Source organism: Pleuronectes platessa, chromosome 8 (assembly GCF_947347685.1).
Source record: "Pleuronectes platessa chromosome 8, fPlePla1.1, whole genome shotgun sequence".
In the NCBI taxonomy this organism is placed as follows: domain Eukaryota; kingdom Metazoa; phylum Chordata; class Actinopteri; order Pleuronectiformes; family Pleuronectidae; genus Pleuronectes; species Pleuronectes platessa.
Window position 1 is genome coordinate 13633465 of NC_070633.1, and position 16611 is coordinate 13650075.

The 16611-nt window shown below is 41.7% G+C and overlaps 2 protein-coding genes across 2 annotated transcripts; one reads left to right on the forward strand and one right to left on the reverse strand.

Moving 5' to 3' along the window:
• Window positions 1–7783: 7783 nt before the first annotated feature.
• On the forward strand, window positions 7784–10723 carry vma21 (vacuolar ATPase assembly factor VMA21). Its single transcript, XM_053428692.1, has 3 exons — window positions 7784–7970; window positions 8248–8357; window positions 9686–10723. Exons 1-3 carry the CDS (start codon window positions 7909–7911, stop codon window positions 9823–9825), a joined length of 312 nt encoding a protein of 103 aa, XP_053284667.1. The 5' UTR covers window positions 7784–7908; the 3' UTR covers window positions 9826–10723.
• Window positions 10724–14760: 4037 nt separating this feature from the next.
• LOC128446052 (gap junction alpha-3 protein-like) lies at window positions 14761–16144 on the reverse strand. The gene has a single exon (XM_053429005.1). It carries the CDS (start codon window positions 16142–16144, stop codon window positions 15056–15058), a length of 1089 nt encoding a protein of 362 aa, XP_053284980.1. The 3' UTR covers window positions 14761–15055.
• Window positions 16145–16611: the final 467 nt, after the last annotated feature.

Below are 16611 nucleotides of genomic sequence, written 5' to 3' on the forward strand. Positions count from 1 at the left end.
CAGAGACTATCGGGCTGGGATCATCACAGGGAGGCTCTCTCGCAGGCTCAGGTGTCATCAGGTTTCAGAGATGCTGCAAAAGCACCACAAAAACCGCTCCGTTCTGCTCGAAGTCTTACAAGTCAGTGTCTCTGATGTGGAAGAAAGAAACAGCCCCCATGCGCAGCAAGGTCGGCCACAGATGAGTGGCTAAAGGGGCTCGGGGGAAGATGACAGTGTCGGCTCTACCACACCAAAGAGTCACAGACTAATGGCAGGGTCAGCCTTCTTTTTCTCCTTCCCAACCTTGCACTCTCCTCTCTCTTGCTCTCCGTATTTATTCACCCTGCACGCGCTCTCCCAAGGCTTGTGAAGAATCACTTGACATTTTGGAGAATGTTCTTGGTTGCTGAACATATGAGAGGATCGATATCTCTGCTGTTTCTGTCTGTTAGATATAAAGCGACAGTCGGTTCAGGGCGCTTAAAGAACAAATAAAAACACTAGCAGTGTCAAAGTCTCTGATGTTGGTTTCTTAGCATATCATTTAAGGTTTATACAATAATAATAATAAATCGTCGAATTATGAAGAATTAATCCATCTCACAACCCCTTGAAAATCCATACTTTTCATTTTTACACTAAAATTTGTCATAATTGTCAATCCAACTATTTACAACAAATAATTCATGGGGGAATTCAGAATGGGGGTATTACTGCCAATAAGCTTGTTAAGGGGGTTTGCTGTGGTGTTTTTTGTGCAAGCATCAATATAAAATATAAAGATAGGGAACTATACACAATAAATAGAAATACAAACACTTAGATTGTGCAATATAAACCAATTTAATGAAATAACAATCCTACCTCTGCTGGATAACTCCTGACACTGTACATATCTGCATGCATAGATCTCTGTAAAAATAATGATCTATATTTTTAACACTAAATGTATTGATTTAAAAAAAGACCAGATGACTCTGGCACAGCTCATGTTGCTCAGAGGATAAATCTTCAGTACAATCCAGAGTCCGGGATGAATAGCTGAAATGACTGGTCCATCCACCCACACTGTCTCTGCCTGTGATTTAATAGGGCAACGGCTCATGGAGACATTTTTCTTATGGTTATGTTCAAGGACAGCGCAATCCATCCCTGCTGCCCTTTGCTGTAAGATCCATCATAACTCATGACTTAATTTTGCCAATTTCACTCACGTATGTGGTTCTGTCAAGACGTGAATGACTGTCTCTCTCTTTCTGAGAAGAAGCAACCTTTTCCTTTTGTTTTGTTCTACTGCTTTGTGCCTCCCTGCATCCAGGCCACATCATAAATCCCTTTGTATCGTTACATGTGAATTTAATATGATAAATGATATTGTTTACCTACAGTAATCAGATATAACCTCGTCCTATTTTTTGTAGATATACCTAAGAGAAATGCAGTGCTCTGTGCAGGATCCCCTTGATGTCAGCGAGTATTTATTGCTGGACCAAGGACAAGGGGATCAAGGCGTAAACTGAGATCTGTCCGAGGACATGACACTCTACTCCCTCCACCGCCGTGTTCTCACTCGCTTTATTTTCATCAACTCCTCCGCGGTATGCGAGCGGGAGAGGCCTCGAAGAAACAAATTCTCATTTGTGGGAGATGAAGATTATTTCCACTCCAGCGGAACCCCGTCGCAAATGTGATTAACACAAAACGCATGAGCAATGAGGCATTATATGGCTTAACAGTGGCATGACATGATGGTTCCCTTTGCCCGCTAGATGAAGCCAGATGTAAGTCTGCTCTTTGCACAGAGGAATTTCTACAGCTCTCGCACATCATTGCATTTTACAGCAGTGGGGTCTCACTGTGGGCCTGCTGCCACGATAGCAAGTCCCCTAATGGATGTGTGCATTGGGTTTAGCACTCCCTGTGTTCTCATGCATGTGATGAGCTTCTACATGTCCCAATGGGCTGTGGGTCACAATACTGTCAGGAGGGTTTGGGTGTTGTGGGCCCGAGGAAGCCGATGAGAGAAGGAAATGGGGACGGTGGTGATTATGTTCTCTTATTTTTAGACTGAATCATATCCATCAGAGAGGATACATCTGTAGATGTGTCATCAGTTCTACTTGAGAAAATGTTTGTTGACGAGACCGTGCCAGGCTATTAGTTACTGAGGAAGTAAGCAGATCTTTCTTTGGCAGTAAGTTTGAGTACCCAAAGCATAAAACTCCATCGTCCTGCGTTCACAATATTATCAGTATTATCAGCTATAAAAATACCCCAAATCTCAAAAATATATGTTTTGCAGAAAAATTGCCTCTAGTGCTCATTTATATTTTATTATCAGATTTACAAGACTGATGGAACAAATGTTTTGAAGCTGGTCGAGGTGGAGCTGCTTACTTTAGCTCAGCAGTCCCGTGGCTCTTGAAATCGGCGCCAGTCCCCCCTCCGGAGCAGGGTCACAAGATAAATGCTAAAGAGTCGTGAGATAATTAATACGGAAGCAAAGCTCTGGTGCACAGATTTGCATTCATTTTTTCCACGAGACTTTGCTTTTTATTTTGGCCTAGAACGTTTATTTTCATATGAACATTCTAAAAATATATGTTGGTTAACAACTCATAGCAACTGCTTAATTGCTTAAGAACACAGGCTCGGCTGGAATATAAGTCGTAGACCCTGCCTTTTCCATGTCAGTAGAAGGGACATAAATATTTCTTAAAAGTTGAAATACACGTCAAATGCATACACTTTTTCTTATGTATTTCATAAGCTTATCATGTATTTTAAATATATGTAAAACAATAATATGAAAAGTGACTCTAGTTGGTGAATGCCTCTAAATAGCAAAGTATTTAAAGCTATAATATGACAACATTTAGAAATATGATGCATGAAATGGAAACACTCCATTTCATGCATCACATTTCTAAATGTTATACTCAATTACCATACTTGATTACTTTCCCCTTGTGAGTGACGCCAGCAGGAAACTATCAGCCCATAAACTTGCTGACATGAGTTAATGATGATAGCGATCCTCTCACCACTGGTAACAGTTGTGAATGTGTTGAATAACAACACCAAGAATAGCGCGCAACTATTTTAAAGTGTTTTTAGTCTTTCTCTCGTCTCAAATGGAAACTTAGTGGTCCCCCGTTACGACTCTAAAAATATTTTCTGAAGGACACTGTGCCGCCTGGTCAAAACAACAGGTGTAGCATATTTGACACAGATCACATGTGACACGTGGAATGCCAAAGCCATAGCCAGGGGAGTCCAGACGGAGAGAGCCATGGGAAATACTCTCAGAAGGTCAGAGGTCGAGATCCATGAGGAAAGGACAAGCTAGTTTTGAACTTGCAGTTGAAGGCCCCTTGACCAGATATACCCACTGCTATTCCATCGAGGAAACAGCTTGTGTTGGACTTCTATTTTTGAACTCGTTGTTTTAGTGAAATTCATAATCCCACAATAACCGAGTGAACCGCACCGGCTGGGTCTTCTGTGGTTTCTGGTCTCTTCCCGAAGCTCCCGGCAATAACCCAGCTAATTAATTTGTTTAATTTTGCATCTGTTTCCAGGGGAAAATGCGACTCCAGTGAATTGGGAGGATGTAATTTTGATCCAAATTAATTACCGATGACCTGTTTATTGAAGGAGGTCATTGTTGATTTTGTAATTAGCTTTAATGATTGACTTTAGGTATTTTACTGTACTGTTTGAAAAAAAGGGTTGTAATTATAGGGTAAGGTTTCAAAGTTAAAATACAGTTTAAAATGTTGATACTGTTAAACAATGTAACTGAAATGTTATTTATTCTATGAATGAAGACAAAAACATGAATTAGCGCCCAGTATCATCTATACCAATGATGTATGAGAATACAAATATGAATTTGATTAATACAAGTCATCAAATAGGCCCGTCTGATCTGTAGGTTACTGGAAGTGAAGGTTGAAGTGGGACATTTAATGAACACTGTGTAGAAAACACTGCTTCCTGTTTACAAAGCACAAGCCTCAACAAAACAAAGACACCGGAACATAATTGTTCAAATTGCTCTCGCTGCTTCATCCAGCCACAGATATGAGAGTTGTATGATCCTCCGTGACAATCCTCTGAGTCGACACAGTCGGTGACATGTCTCTGGCCATCTGCCGCTTAACTGCTTGTGATTTTGAAATGCCGCAGCAGGCACAGTGATTACTTCGAACACACATCAGTGGATTGTTTCTTAGCGGCCCTGTCTGGTCCCTCCGAGCGTCTCCTCAGATGAAGTGTGTTTCGGGGGGGAGCCTGCTGAACGTGGGACCGGTGAGAACGCAGCTAACTGGAGCAGAAAGTGCCACGCCTTGACACTTCAGAGAGACTTCAACCAGAAACGCAGCCAGTGCACTGACACTAAACGCATATGCTCGGCACGAAACGGTCGAAGTGGCTCTCTGTTACGTCTGCAATTAAACAAGAAGTAGAGTCCTGCATTATTCAGCAATGTAAGGGAGCAAAAGCACGTACTCTACATTTGCATTGTGTATGTACGGCTGCTTAGGACACCAAGGTTATGTCATGTCATATTTGTACTCCACCGAAGATGCAGTTTATTTAAGACTGTGACAAATGACCCTTGAATAATGGATTTACACGTTGTCTTCTGTATTTACAGCTTGACAATGGGAATGGAAGAAAACGCTGTTGTCAGCATATGATTGGACATTTGGTTTTGATAAGAGGAGACATACAATTCAGACTTTAAGTTTTTGGACTGTTACGCATTATTTGTTCTTCGGTGTTCTGAGCTTCAGTGCATTTCATGTGAAATAAAATAATGGGCGCTCCGTTAAAGAGCTCTGTGTCAGCTTCAATTTGAGAAGGTTTACATCAATATAGAGCGTGAGAGATGTTATGTGTCCCAGGACAGAATAGATGTTATGTGTTGTGGAAAATCTTTTTCCTCTTCAGCCCGAAGTTCTCTTTGGTTGCTTTGGTCGTATGTTTATGTTGTTGTCCTGCCCCTGATGCCATCTGAATCTGAGCACACTGAGAATCACTGTGAGCCATCAAATCATCAATAAATTCCAGACATAAATGACTCAGTCATAAAAGAAGAAGCACTTTGTTTACTTCTGCTTTTTCCTGGTAAAAAGAAGAATTATTTTTACAAGGCAACATGTGCTCATACTTCCTCGAGAACGTATTTTCAGAACGGTTTTCTTCACAATGGCGAAGATTTTCACTCAATCGCCTGACTTGTGCTTCTTGGTCTACCAGGTTGTTTGCTGTTAGCCATGTTTGTTACATTTGGGATAAAAGTATATAATAGGCTTTGTTCAGCAAGGCAATCTTCCAAAATTGACAAAACTTTCATGATTGTGTCATGAATTGATTGTGTTATAAGCTGCCATTTGGCCAAGTGCTGCAAAGAGTTTGCCATGTTGGAGAACATCTTGGGCTTTTGATGATGCATGTACACACACACGTACACACACAGATACACTTTACATACTTGTAATATGTATGTATGAGGGATTTGATTAAAATGATCTGATTAATTGTCCTCATAAAAGTGTTTGTTGTTTTCTTTCTCCTCTAATATTTGTACTGTAGTGAAATGACTTTTTTGGGACTTAGAATTTGGGAAGTTGGACAGATTTTCCACTGAGATAATCTAAGCTTCCAAATTCTCTGAAAGACAGCTTTACCCATTAGAATGCTGCATTGTTTTTTTCACTGGTTTTAGGATAATTGCAGTAGAACCTCTGTGACCAAAAAAGTTAATAATAGGCTTTGTTCAGCAAGGCAATCTTAAAAAAGTAACATAATGTTTATGATTGTTGAAGCTGGAAGGAATAGCAAGCATTAAGCTACATATGAACAACACAAAGGATCTGGCTCTTGTCGTGGGCAACAAAGGTGACTGCCTCTGGGCAAAGGATGCAGGGGCAAATTTTCAGGAAAATCTAAATGATCTACTCCCAAGCCACTATTCCTTGACCCCAATGGAACATGTCACAATGTCAAAGAAAGATATGAAGCAGAAGCTGTAAGGAGTTGGGAAAGGAGAACCATGGTGTAGAAAAATCCACTCACGCTATGCTTGTTTGTTTTTTAACCAACTTTATTAAGTTAACAGAGGACACATATGCACACTGTACGGTATTCTGTCCAAAACAGAATCACACGTCCTGAGAAAATATGTTTTCAGTTCCTCTCTTTCAAAAAGGATGGTCTGGTGTTTCCCCTGCTGAGGGAGTAAGGAAGCATTGAAGCTCCTTTCTTTATCAGTTAGGGAATCAAACAGCTCTTATTATGGCCACTGAAATACTTCTGGGTCAGTAAGAAAGCTAAATGGATGCAACACTTTAATAGCATTATCAGTAAACAGTCCTTTAATTACAATAATTAACATACTGTCCCCTCACTTCACATTAAATGGTGCCTATTATCCCCCACTGTCAGTCTGCCAGTACGATAATAGGCCCCATTTGATGCTAAATTGTTCACCACTTAGCCCAAGTCACACAAACTGACTCGGGGCAAATGCTGCATCGGATCAGGCAGAGGAACCCTTTAATAATTATTGGCCCCAGATTATTCAATAATTAAAAGAAGGATTGAAAACAGAGAGGAGAAGGAGGAAAACGCATACCCACAATGTAGAAAAGCTAATGCTAGATAATGATGCTCCAAAAGCAGTTATGAATCCGAAATTCAAGACAGCGGTTGAAATGGTACTCAGATTATTTCTGAGGTAAAAGAATGAATATAGAGATACAGTAAACGTACTGCATGATAAATTCTACTTAAGTCAAGTCAATGTAATTGTTTAGCAAATTTAAAACAACAAAAAGCAAACCAAAGTGCTGTACAAACACATACACATATACAGGCAGAGATCAAGACATGAGGGATCATGAAAACAATTTAAAATAAAACTTTACAACGTGTTATAACAAGTTCCACAACCTGAGAGGGGGTGATAAATCATCCAAATCGGTCAACTGCAACACACCGCTTAAGTGCGATGCCATATTTGATGCCGTAAAGTGTTTGCTGTTTACCTTTGTGTCGTTATGCTATGTTCACCTCCACATTTTGGTAGGTGAACTTTTGGTATCTCACATGCTCTGCATAATAATAATAATAATAATAAAAGCAGTGATACTACTACTACTAAAAAAAACAATTCATATAAGAGAACACATTGGAGGTAACGAAAGAACATGTTAAAATGACATTTAAAAGAAAAACGAAATAGAAAAGAAACACAACTAATTTTCTGGAAATTTTGGTAAGAAAAATGTATAATATATAATAATAATCCTTACAATTTCAATAGGGCATCAGTGTCTGTCAGTGCCTGTCAGTGCTCGGGCCCTAAAAAATTAAATCAAATTAAATTAAATTAATCCTGCGCAGTCCGCTTCTGCACAGGAGGTAACTAAAATAAAAAAAATTATAAAAAAAACAGGATTGCTCAACCCTTGAAAGTACCAACTATAAAATAGAACTTCTATATATATATATTACTACCTAGATTATTAGATGATTACCAGTAGATGATTAACAGCAGCATGCGACTATTATAGTATGGAGCCTTTATATTAATATTAATATTATTTTTACATTATTGTTTTGATCCACACTGACGTTAAAAGAAGAGAAAAATCTGACAACCAAACGACACATAGAATGTAACGCTTGATCGTGGGTTTAATACTTGAATAATCTAAGAGTTATATTTCTGCAGCCCAGCCTGACACAACCGCGTCAGATCTCGCGAGGCTACAGCGCGTCACGTGACGGTCCCGTGACTGCACGCGGAAGTAGAGATTTCAGCAGTGACAACACAGACAGTGCTAAGCGCAGACACTGACTCCCCTTGTTTAATTCACTCACATCTGCACCCAGCCTCCTCTCAGCCCAGACATGGACGCTTCTGTCAGAGCATCTCCCGACGCCGCATCCGGACCGCCGCCATATTCAAGACAGTAAGAAAACGCTCCGTTCCTGTAGACACGCAGCTAGCATTAGCCTAGCCTGGTCTGTTATCCCTCTGTGCGTGTGTGTGTGTGTGAGCCCATCCACCCCCCCCCCGTGCTGCCTCACACTGACATTGACCCAAAGTTTACCGCAGACTTTTCTTTAATGTGGCGTCAAACTGAGACGAAACATGGGCCCTCGCCCGGGGACACGTCCCCACATCAGTAGACCCGGGCTCCCGCTGTCTGCACCCTGACTGACTCCTGAACTTGTTCTCCTCCGCAGGAATGAGAGCTCCCTGGTCTCAGCCCTCAAGACGCTGCTGTTCTTCACCATCCTCATGGTCACGTTACCCATCGGACTGTACTTCGCTACAAAGGCGTACATCTTCGAGGGTGAGCCCCGGAACACTGAGTGTCTGTGTTCGCAGGCCGGGTTCTGTCCCCTGGTCTTGATTTAGTCTCACTGGTGATGCTGCCACAAGCTGCCCCCCCTCCCTCTCACCTTCTCTTCACACTCGTCTGTGTCCCACATCAAAGTTTAGCATCATCATCAGATCCTGACCGATACCAGATCATTACTTTAGCCCAATGTTGAACCAAATATTGCAGAAAATTCCATTAGGGCTGCAACTAAAGATGAAACTGCAAACGAAAGGCGTAACAATATGGCTTGCAAATTTCTGAAAAGCAGTGGAGATGAAGCTGTTTTCCCAGAGTCCTGGTTAAAAAGTGGTGAAGTTACGTGTCGCAGCTGAACACCCCTCACCTCACCATCACCCACCAAACATGAGAGAGAACCTGTGGTAACCTTCAGTTTTCATAAAGACTAAAATGGTGTTTAGAAAAATGGCAGCCTCCATAGAGAGGACCACACCCTGATATAAATATCAAGTATTTCAATATTAAAGGCCCATTCTAGGTTAAAAAATACAGCAATTTGTATAATTTAGATGAAACACACTTGTGAAAACATCACTAGGATTATTTTATCTAAAATCGTACACACTGGACCTTTTAATTTGTCCGTACAGTTGATCTAGAAATTACTTCATATGATCAGAATATCGTCCAGATTACTTTTCTGTCAACTGTTTATTAGTTACAGTTTTAAATCCAGTTAGAATATATTATGTTATATTTGCTTGTTAATATGTCTGTTTGGAAAATCTTATATCAAAGTATATTATCTCAAGTGAATCACACATTTGGTGGACTCTGCAAAAATATTTATCGACCAACTAGTACATTCATTCCTTTATGGACACAATCTCAGAAGGAATGTTTCGCACGTCCAGCTTGTTAAATTAGAAATACAATTTTTTGATTGTCTTTGTTATATATGTTAGTAATTGAATATCCTCACTTGGGTATTGGACTGTTGGTGGGACAAAATCAGACATTTCAGTTGATGTGAGATATAAGAAATAAGGGATATGGGAAGGTATTATTTGTTTATTTAATTTTATCATATCACTCCATAGAAACAAAAGAGGAAAAACTAAGCAACTAATTGAGAAGTAAGCAGCAGATTACTCATTGAGAATAATAGTTGCAGCCCCTTTTTAACAGCAGCTTTTATGACACAGTTGCCTCTTCTGTGATTAAAAACTAGATTTTCAAAACAGAAGTTTAAAATCTCTCACTGTTAAGCATAACCAAATGAATTTGCACATGAATGCAGCTGATAGTCACTGTTGCCTCCTCTTTCCCTCCTTTCCCAGGTTCCATGAAGATGTCGAGCTCTGACAGCTACTTCTATGCAGCCATTGTTGCTGTGCTCGCTGTGCACGTGGTTTTGGCTTTGTTTGTTTATGTGGCCTGGAATGAAGGCGCACCTAAAGGGAAGGGCAAACACGATTAAAGGCATGTCCTCGTGAGCTAGTAAGACCGGAGGAGACGGATAGACGTGGAAATTCACAGCTCCCCGTCCTCCCTCTCCCCTCCTGCACTCTGGGCTCCTGCACCAAACATGACAACATCCACCAGCCTGACAGTCGGGGCTCAGGTTTGAGCTCAGGCTTTAACCTGAGGTTAAAGCACCAATCTACTGTGTATTCCCAGGCGTAAGGAAGTGGAGGCTGTTGGTTATGTGTTTATTTTCTTCCCAGCAGCCTCGTTAGTTCTGCTATTTGTTCAATGAAATGTTACTTTTGTTGACAGAGGACAGCCCATATTTTTAAAAGAGGTTTTCCTATAAGCTGCCATTTGGATAAGTGCTGTAAAGAGTTGGTCATGTTGGGGAACATCTTGGGCTTTTGTGTATGTATGAGGGATTTGATTCCACAAAACTCCAGAACATCCATTCTGTGAGAATCTGTGCTACTGAGTAAATCAGTCTGTCCTCGAATTTCAGTTCTGATCTGCAACCATTTAAAGAAGACTCTTAACTTCAACGTAATCCCCTAATGAGCTTAACTTCCATGCTGTATTTTGGAACTAACTCTTCATGATGTCTTGTCCTTAAAATAATCTGATTCATCTGTCCTCATAAAAGTGTTTGTTGTTTTCTCTTTTAATGTTTGTTCTGTAGTGAAATGGTATTTTTGAAACCTAGAATTGGGAATTTATTGCTAGATCAGACTATTTAAATTAATGTTTTGTATCGAAGATGTTTGAGAGTCTAGATGTCAAAGAGTTCAGCGTGATTGGGATGAGAATATCTCTTAGATAAATGTGAAAAGATAATTGTAATATATTTGTTGTTTCACATATTTTCAAAAGCTTCCTCCTGTTGTTTCATTAAAGCAAAATGCAAATTATTTTCAACGTGTCAAACTTACTCATGTTTGTTACTGTAGATAGAAAACTACATATGATCTGAAACAGACACAATTACTTTTAAATTGTTGCACCTTGGCAGACTGCATTTCTAGTTGTATTAAGTCAAATGTCACGGGCCCATTACATTTAAATATACTACAGCATTTTCATATCAAGAAGGTAAAATGATGAAATCATGGTTGGAAACAAACAAAATCTTATATACATTTTAGAATGAGGTTTGTGTGCGATAAACAACTTGTATCACACAAGGGGAAAAGACTTCCTTCACCATCTGCTGTGTTTGCCAAAGCATGGGAGATCAACGTGTGAACAACATGCACATTTACTTATTTAGACACTTGGATCAATGTCACCTTGTTGGTTTATCCAATCAAATACAGTTCAGAGTTTATTGGAACATTGGACTTGTTACAGGTTTTATCTCAGAAGGAGATTGAGCTGCACTGACAAGCGATGACAAATCGATGACTCCACTCATCCTCTTTCCATGCCCACTGTCCATAATGTGGCAAATATTTGATATGGACAGGAAAGAGAAGAATATTACGCTCTTAAATTGATTGTCCTTATTTCAACTCTCGGCCTGAAAAAATACATTGAAGTGAATAGAATCAATCCAGTCACCATACCAACACAAGTCTGCCAAGATGCCAGCCTGTGAGACAGCCTCACCTGCTCGTGCAGAGGGTCTCCGCTCTCACATGACAGCAGCAGACAGTCAGCACGGTATGGAGGCCGAGAGGAGAAGTGACAGAAGCCCACAGCCACAATGACCATCTCTGCCTCACAAACCAATGTCAGCAGCTGATTTCTGTTTGTTTCCCTCTGTGCTGCTGTGAGCCTCCATCTCCCCGCAGAGCAGCACCCACACTGGGGCGCTCTGCAGAGTGTGGTGCAGGACTGGTGCAGTCTGCATGGAGTTCTTAACAAGGCTGGTGTTTGGTGACGAGGTGACAGGCCTGCGAGCAGTCTAACTGATTCAGTCAGCAAACGTCAGAAATCTCCCCCAACCACCCACCCACCCTTGCATCCCTTTCGGCTGATATTTCACAAGCTCGCCCCTATAGCATCACTAAGTTGGTGCAAGGGCATGCTTCGCTCCTGGCTCTTTGTCATTTATCACACATTAGCAGGTTGGGCACATAGTGTCAGTGGGATGAAAACAGGCCAGTGGACGCTGAACACTTTAACTGGAGTCGGGGATTCAATGAACACTACTGCAAAGCTCCTGGACGACTTTATTCTTAGTGTTGTGAAATGAATCCTGACTTGCAATCCCCCTCAGTAAGGAAAAGTACAGTAAAGAAAAGTAAAGTAAAGTAAGGTAGTATTTTTAGTAGTAAGATAGAGATTCAAATTAAAATGGCATTGCAAAATGTCAAGCGTCTCTCTTGTATTTCCTTTGCCCAGCAGGTGGCGTGCCTGGCAGATGCACCCCCTCAGATGAGCACCATTGACTCAGTGTTTGAGTCCAAGTGAAGGGAGAGGGCAGTAGAGTACTGTGCTTTAGCTGGTGGGAAACACGAAGCATCACTCTACAGGGAACACACTGAATAAAGTGATGGAATAACTCATCTGGACACATTGAATTACATCCACAGAGGCTGAGCTTTATTGTGTGAGTCTGGGCTGGAACTCAGAGGAGATGATCACCGGGTTCAGCTCTGGAAAGAATAACAGTGCTGAAGTGTCACTTATCTGTCCTGAAAGCACATCATGTGCTTTTTACAAATAGGGACAATATATCAGTCTGTCTAAGATTTAAAGTAAGAATTCTTAATTGAAATGAAAAGCATTTGGAAGATCCATTTAGAACACTTAAAGAATTGTAAGATTTGTATTTGACAAAAAGATAAAGATAGAACATTTAATTTAATTGAATCAACTAGAATGGCGCTCAATCTGCACCAAATCGAACACACTCAAATACGTCAGTTACTTAATATATTTTGAAATAAGTGGGGGAGGTAATTATATATTTAAGTATACTTCAGTGGGCAGTCTACATTTTAAGAAAAGAGCAGAGCTACATCAAAGTGGTGTCACTTTGATGTAGCTCTGCTCTTTTCTTAAGATGTGCCATGTTATTCAAAATAACGTGACAGATCTTTATATAAAAATAAAAATAATGGCTGGAACATCATTTTCTTATGTCTGCCACAATACTTAGAATCACTTATTCCCCCTGTGAAAATATGCAAGTGTCAGTTTGATGGACTGTATTAAGGTTTAAATTAGGGTGCAGCATCTTTTGCTTTTCTTTACACATTTTAAGTTATAAATGACTAAATGAATTGTAGAACATTAATAAATCAAACTCGGATATTTGAGGGAGAGCGTTGTTGTTTTTTGATCTTAGTCGAGGATGATCATTGAACATTTTAACAACGCCACAGGGAGCAATATTCGGGTCGCGTCCCCCCCCGATCTGTCTGTGCACAGCTCCTTTCATACAAAGTGCAGAAATCACCACATTTGTATTGTCCAGGAGTGGCAGGTGATCATGGTGCTGGCAAACTGTGTGTTTCTAACACAGTATGTGTTCTATAACGGACCGAATCCACCATGCACGCACGGTTTGAAATCTTGGCCTGACACTAAAAGGATTTAATTTCAAAGTGCTGGAAATCGATCTACACTCATAACTCATATCTATTCATCTGTCAGCATTTCTAAAACACATATAATCTTTGTCTCAAATAACATATACGTAAAATACGTAACAAATAACAATCCTGACTGTTCTGTCTGCTTAGGCGATTATTTATTTTCTCAACTGACATGTTGGAGATTTGAAACATATTGTCTTTGGCACCACAACACACCGACATCAAGAACAGAGTGTCCGGACTACACTCCATCCTGTCGCAGCACATCAACACACTGCAGCTGAAGCAAACTGAACCCCTTTGTTTTTAATACATTAAAGTCAAATCAAAAAAAAGAAAGAAAAATCATATTTGCTCTTCCCATACATTTACAGGAAATCAGGAACATACCGGTCCAAAGAGATGAGAGCGCTCCCTCATCATTAACATGCCGTGTCATTAATTTCAAGGTTTCCATAACAGTGCGCTGTGATTTCCTGGAACAGATGAGTGTGAGTCGTGTGTGTGTGTGTCTGTGTGTGTGTGTCGTTGAAGTGTTAGTGTGCATAGAAACTAAAGACTGAACCCACACCTGACCCATGTCTGAGCATCAGTGCTCAGTAAATTTCCATTTTCACTCTTTTAAAGCGGCTGGTGGCTGTTGAAGCTGCTCCGTGTGAATATTAAATGCAATATTAATACCAGTATGATCACGTCTACTTCTGAGTTAACCCTGATTCATTCCTTATTCTCAGGATAATTACAGATCTGACGCATATTCCAGTGAAATAACCTCCCCCTCCTTCATTAAGACTAGGACAAAAGCTAACTTTGCAAATTTAAGACAGGTTTATTTCAAACAGTTTTACAAACACGTTTGCCGCCAAGTGCTTTTTAGAAAACTAACAACACAAACACAGATATAAACAAGGATAAACAAGACAATGTGCTTATAATTATGTATTTGCTGGCTGTCGGTTTCAAAGGAGACAGTACAAATGTGGGAACTCCTGAGACCAGGGCAATTTCTTCTGAGGCGCGTCCTGGAATAAGTTTACAGTCCCTCCAGTGTCCAATGTGTTAGGTATTGCATAACTCTTCACTTCACAAGCCGCAGCAAGTGAACGGTGCTGGATGGTGACTTCACAAGAGTTAAAGGAAGTTATATTTAACTATTTGCCCTATCTGGTTTCCTTGAAATGAGGGCAGGTCAGGGCCGAACACCTTTCTGTCCTGGATTCTGCTCTCCAGGTTCCGGCACATTCGTGAATGAAAAATAAGATGAGCTCGACATCAAAACCTGAGCAGAAGGTATTTTCTGTTAGATTCTCAGTGACAATAACGAAGAGTGGAAAAATGTTACACAAACCAATTGAATTAGAAAGGACAGTATATTTAATGTATACCAACTGAAATAAGGGCTTTGCCAAAAATGGTGTATCACAAACACTTTATGCAACAATAAGAAAGAAAGGAAAAAAAAAAGATCAAATGATTATGGGGCAGAAAAAATAAGTCTCGGTTGATAGAAATGTTTTTGTTGAGCCACATCACAGCTTCTTTGTGTGCCCAGTAAATGTCATTCCCCTCACGAAGCTGGAATGAGTCAAACCTGTGCCATCTTAAAGAGGGAAGTCAGTCCGACATGTATGAATGTGTCCAGACAACATATGATCCTTTCACAACATTTTAAGACCCCTAAGAGAAACATAAACCTCCTCATATCTTCAGATCGTCTATTCTAGTCTTGTTGTTGCTGTGCTTGGCACTGCGGCCCGGCCGGGCCTGCGTAGGTGACCCAGGGGCCGATCCTGCTCCCTTCTTTCCTTTCAGGTCACATTCCTCTGGCTTGCTGCTGCTCCTCTCCACCGCTAGGTTGTCCTTATTCTGTTTATAAGCAGCCTTGCTGTGGTAGGGGTGGAAGGACGAGTCAGTGCCCTCGGATAGAGGGGAGAGGTTGTAGCTGGGCACTGGGGGGTAGGCAGGCTGGACCTGGTGGAAGTAGTCGTCGTAACTCGGCACGAAGGGCACAGCGTCACCGCTGGGCTCCTTGGAGGCTTTCCCCCTCAGCCGTCTATTTCTCCTGAAGGTGATGCCCTGGCGGCACTTGGTGAAGCCCAGGTGGTACATTTCTACGAGGTTGAGGAACAGAGACAAGCTGGCCACCGCCAGCATGAAGATGATGAAGATGGTTTTCTCAGTGGGCCGGGATATGTAGCAGTTTACCACATTGGGACAGGGTGGTCTGTTACATGTGTACATGGGCTTCAGTTCAAAGCCGTACAAGAGATACTGAGCCACAATGAAGTCCACCTCAAACAGGGTTTTAAAGATCACATTGAAAACATATGTGCGCAAAAGCTCCCCCTGCAGGCGCACTCTGCCCTCCTTGTCCTTCACCAGAGCCTTTTTGTGATGAACATCCACAATGAGGGCCTGCTTGTCTGGGTGCTCAGCTTGGGCCCTCTCCCTCTCTAGCTCCCTTTCTTTGTGCTTGTCCTCCATCCGCACGAGATGGAGGATGTGTCCCAGGTAGATCAGCGTCGGCGTGGACACGAAGATGATCTGCAGCACCCAGAAGCGGACGTGGGAGATGGGGAAAGTGATGTCGTAGCACACGTTCTCGCAACCGGGCTGCTTGGTGTCACAGGTGAAGCCCGACAGCTCGTCGCCCCACACTTTCTCTGTCGCCGCGCTGAGGATCAGGATGCGGAATATGAAGAGGACGGTGAGCCACACTTTCCCCACCACGGTGGAGTGCTCCTGGGCTTTTTCCAGAAGCTTTGCCAGCAGGTTCCAGTCCCCCATGGCTGTGTGAGCTCAGACCTGCGACTGCAGATGCATCGAAGAAGAGGTCAAACACAAAAACACCTCATCTGATTCTTGACTTGTATAAAGAGAACATCTACCCCATGACCAACATTAAACTCATGTACAGGTAAAAGTCAGCTTCAGCCATTTCCTCTATAGAATCTCTTACCAAGTTCAGCAGAGCTCAGGCCAAATGAGTCTCTTGGGAACAGAGTGACCAGCCGACTGCCCACCCGGGGGACCCTGGTAGTGGCCTTTTCCACGTGGACTCACAGAGGATTATATTTACTTTAGGAGCGTATATATTTGGCAAGTGCAGACGGGGGGGGGGGGGGGGGGGGGGGGGGGGGGGGGGCTAGGTTCCAGTCATGAGTCGGCGGCTCCCGGCCTTCATAACCTGAGCCCAGGCAACATGATACACACGAACTGTGGTGGAAGTGCCAATCAGAAACAGTTGAGTAATG

Bases quoted from the DNA above. Each gene is read 5' to 3' on its own strand.
- vma21 (XM_053428692.1), top strand. From the start codon at position 7,909: ATGGACGCTTCTGTCAGAGCATCTCCCGACGCCGCATCCGGACCGCCG. The intron at 7,971-8,247 runs GTAAGAAAACGC...TCTCCTCCGCAG, and splicing joins CCGCCGCCATATTCAAGACA to GAATGAGAGCTCCCTGGTCT. The intron at 8,358-9,685 runs GTGAGCCCCGGA...CTCCTTTCCCAG, and splicing joins AAAGGCGTACATCTTCGAGG to GTTCCATGAAGATGTCGAGC.
- LOC128446052 (XM_053429005.1), bottom strand. From the start codon at position 16,144: ATGGGGGACTGGAACCTGCTGGCAAAGCTTCTGGAAAAAGCCCAGGAG.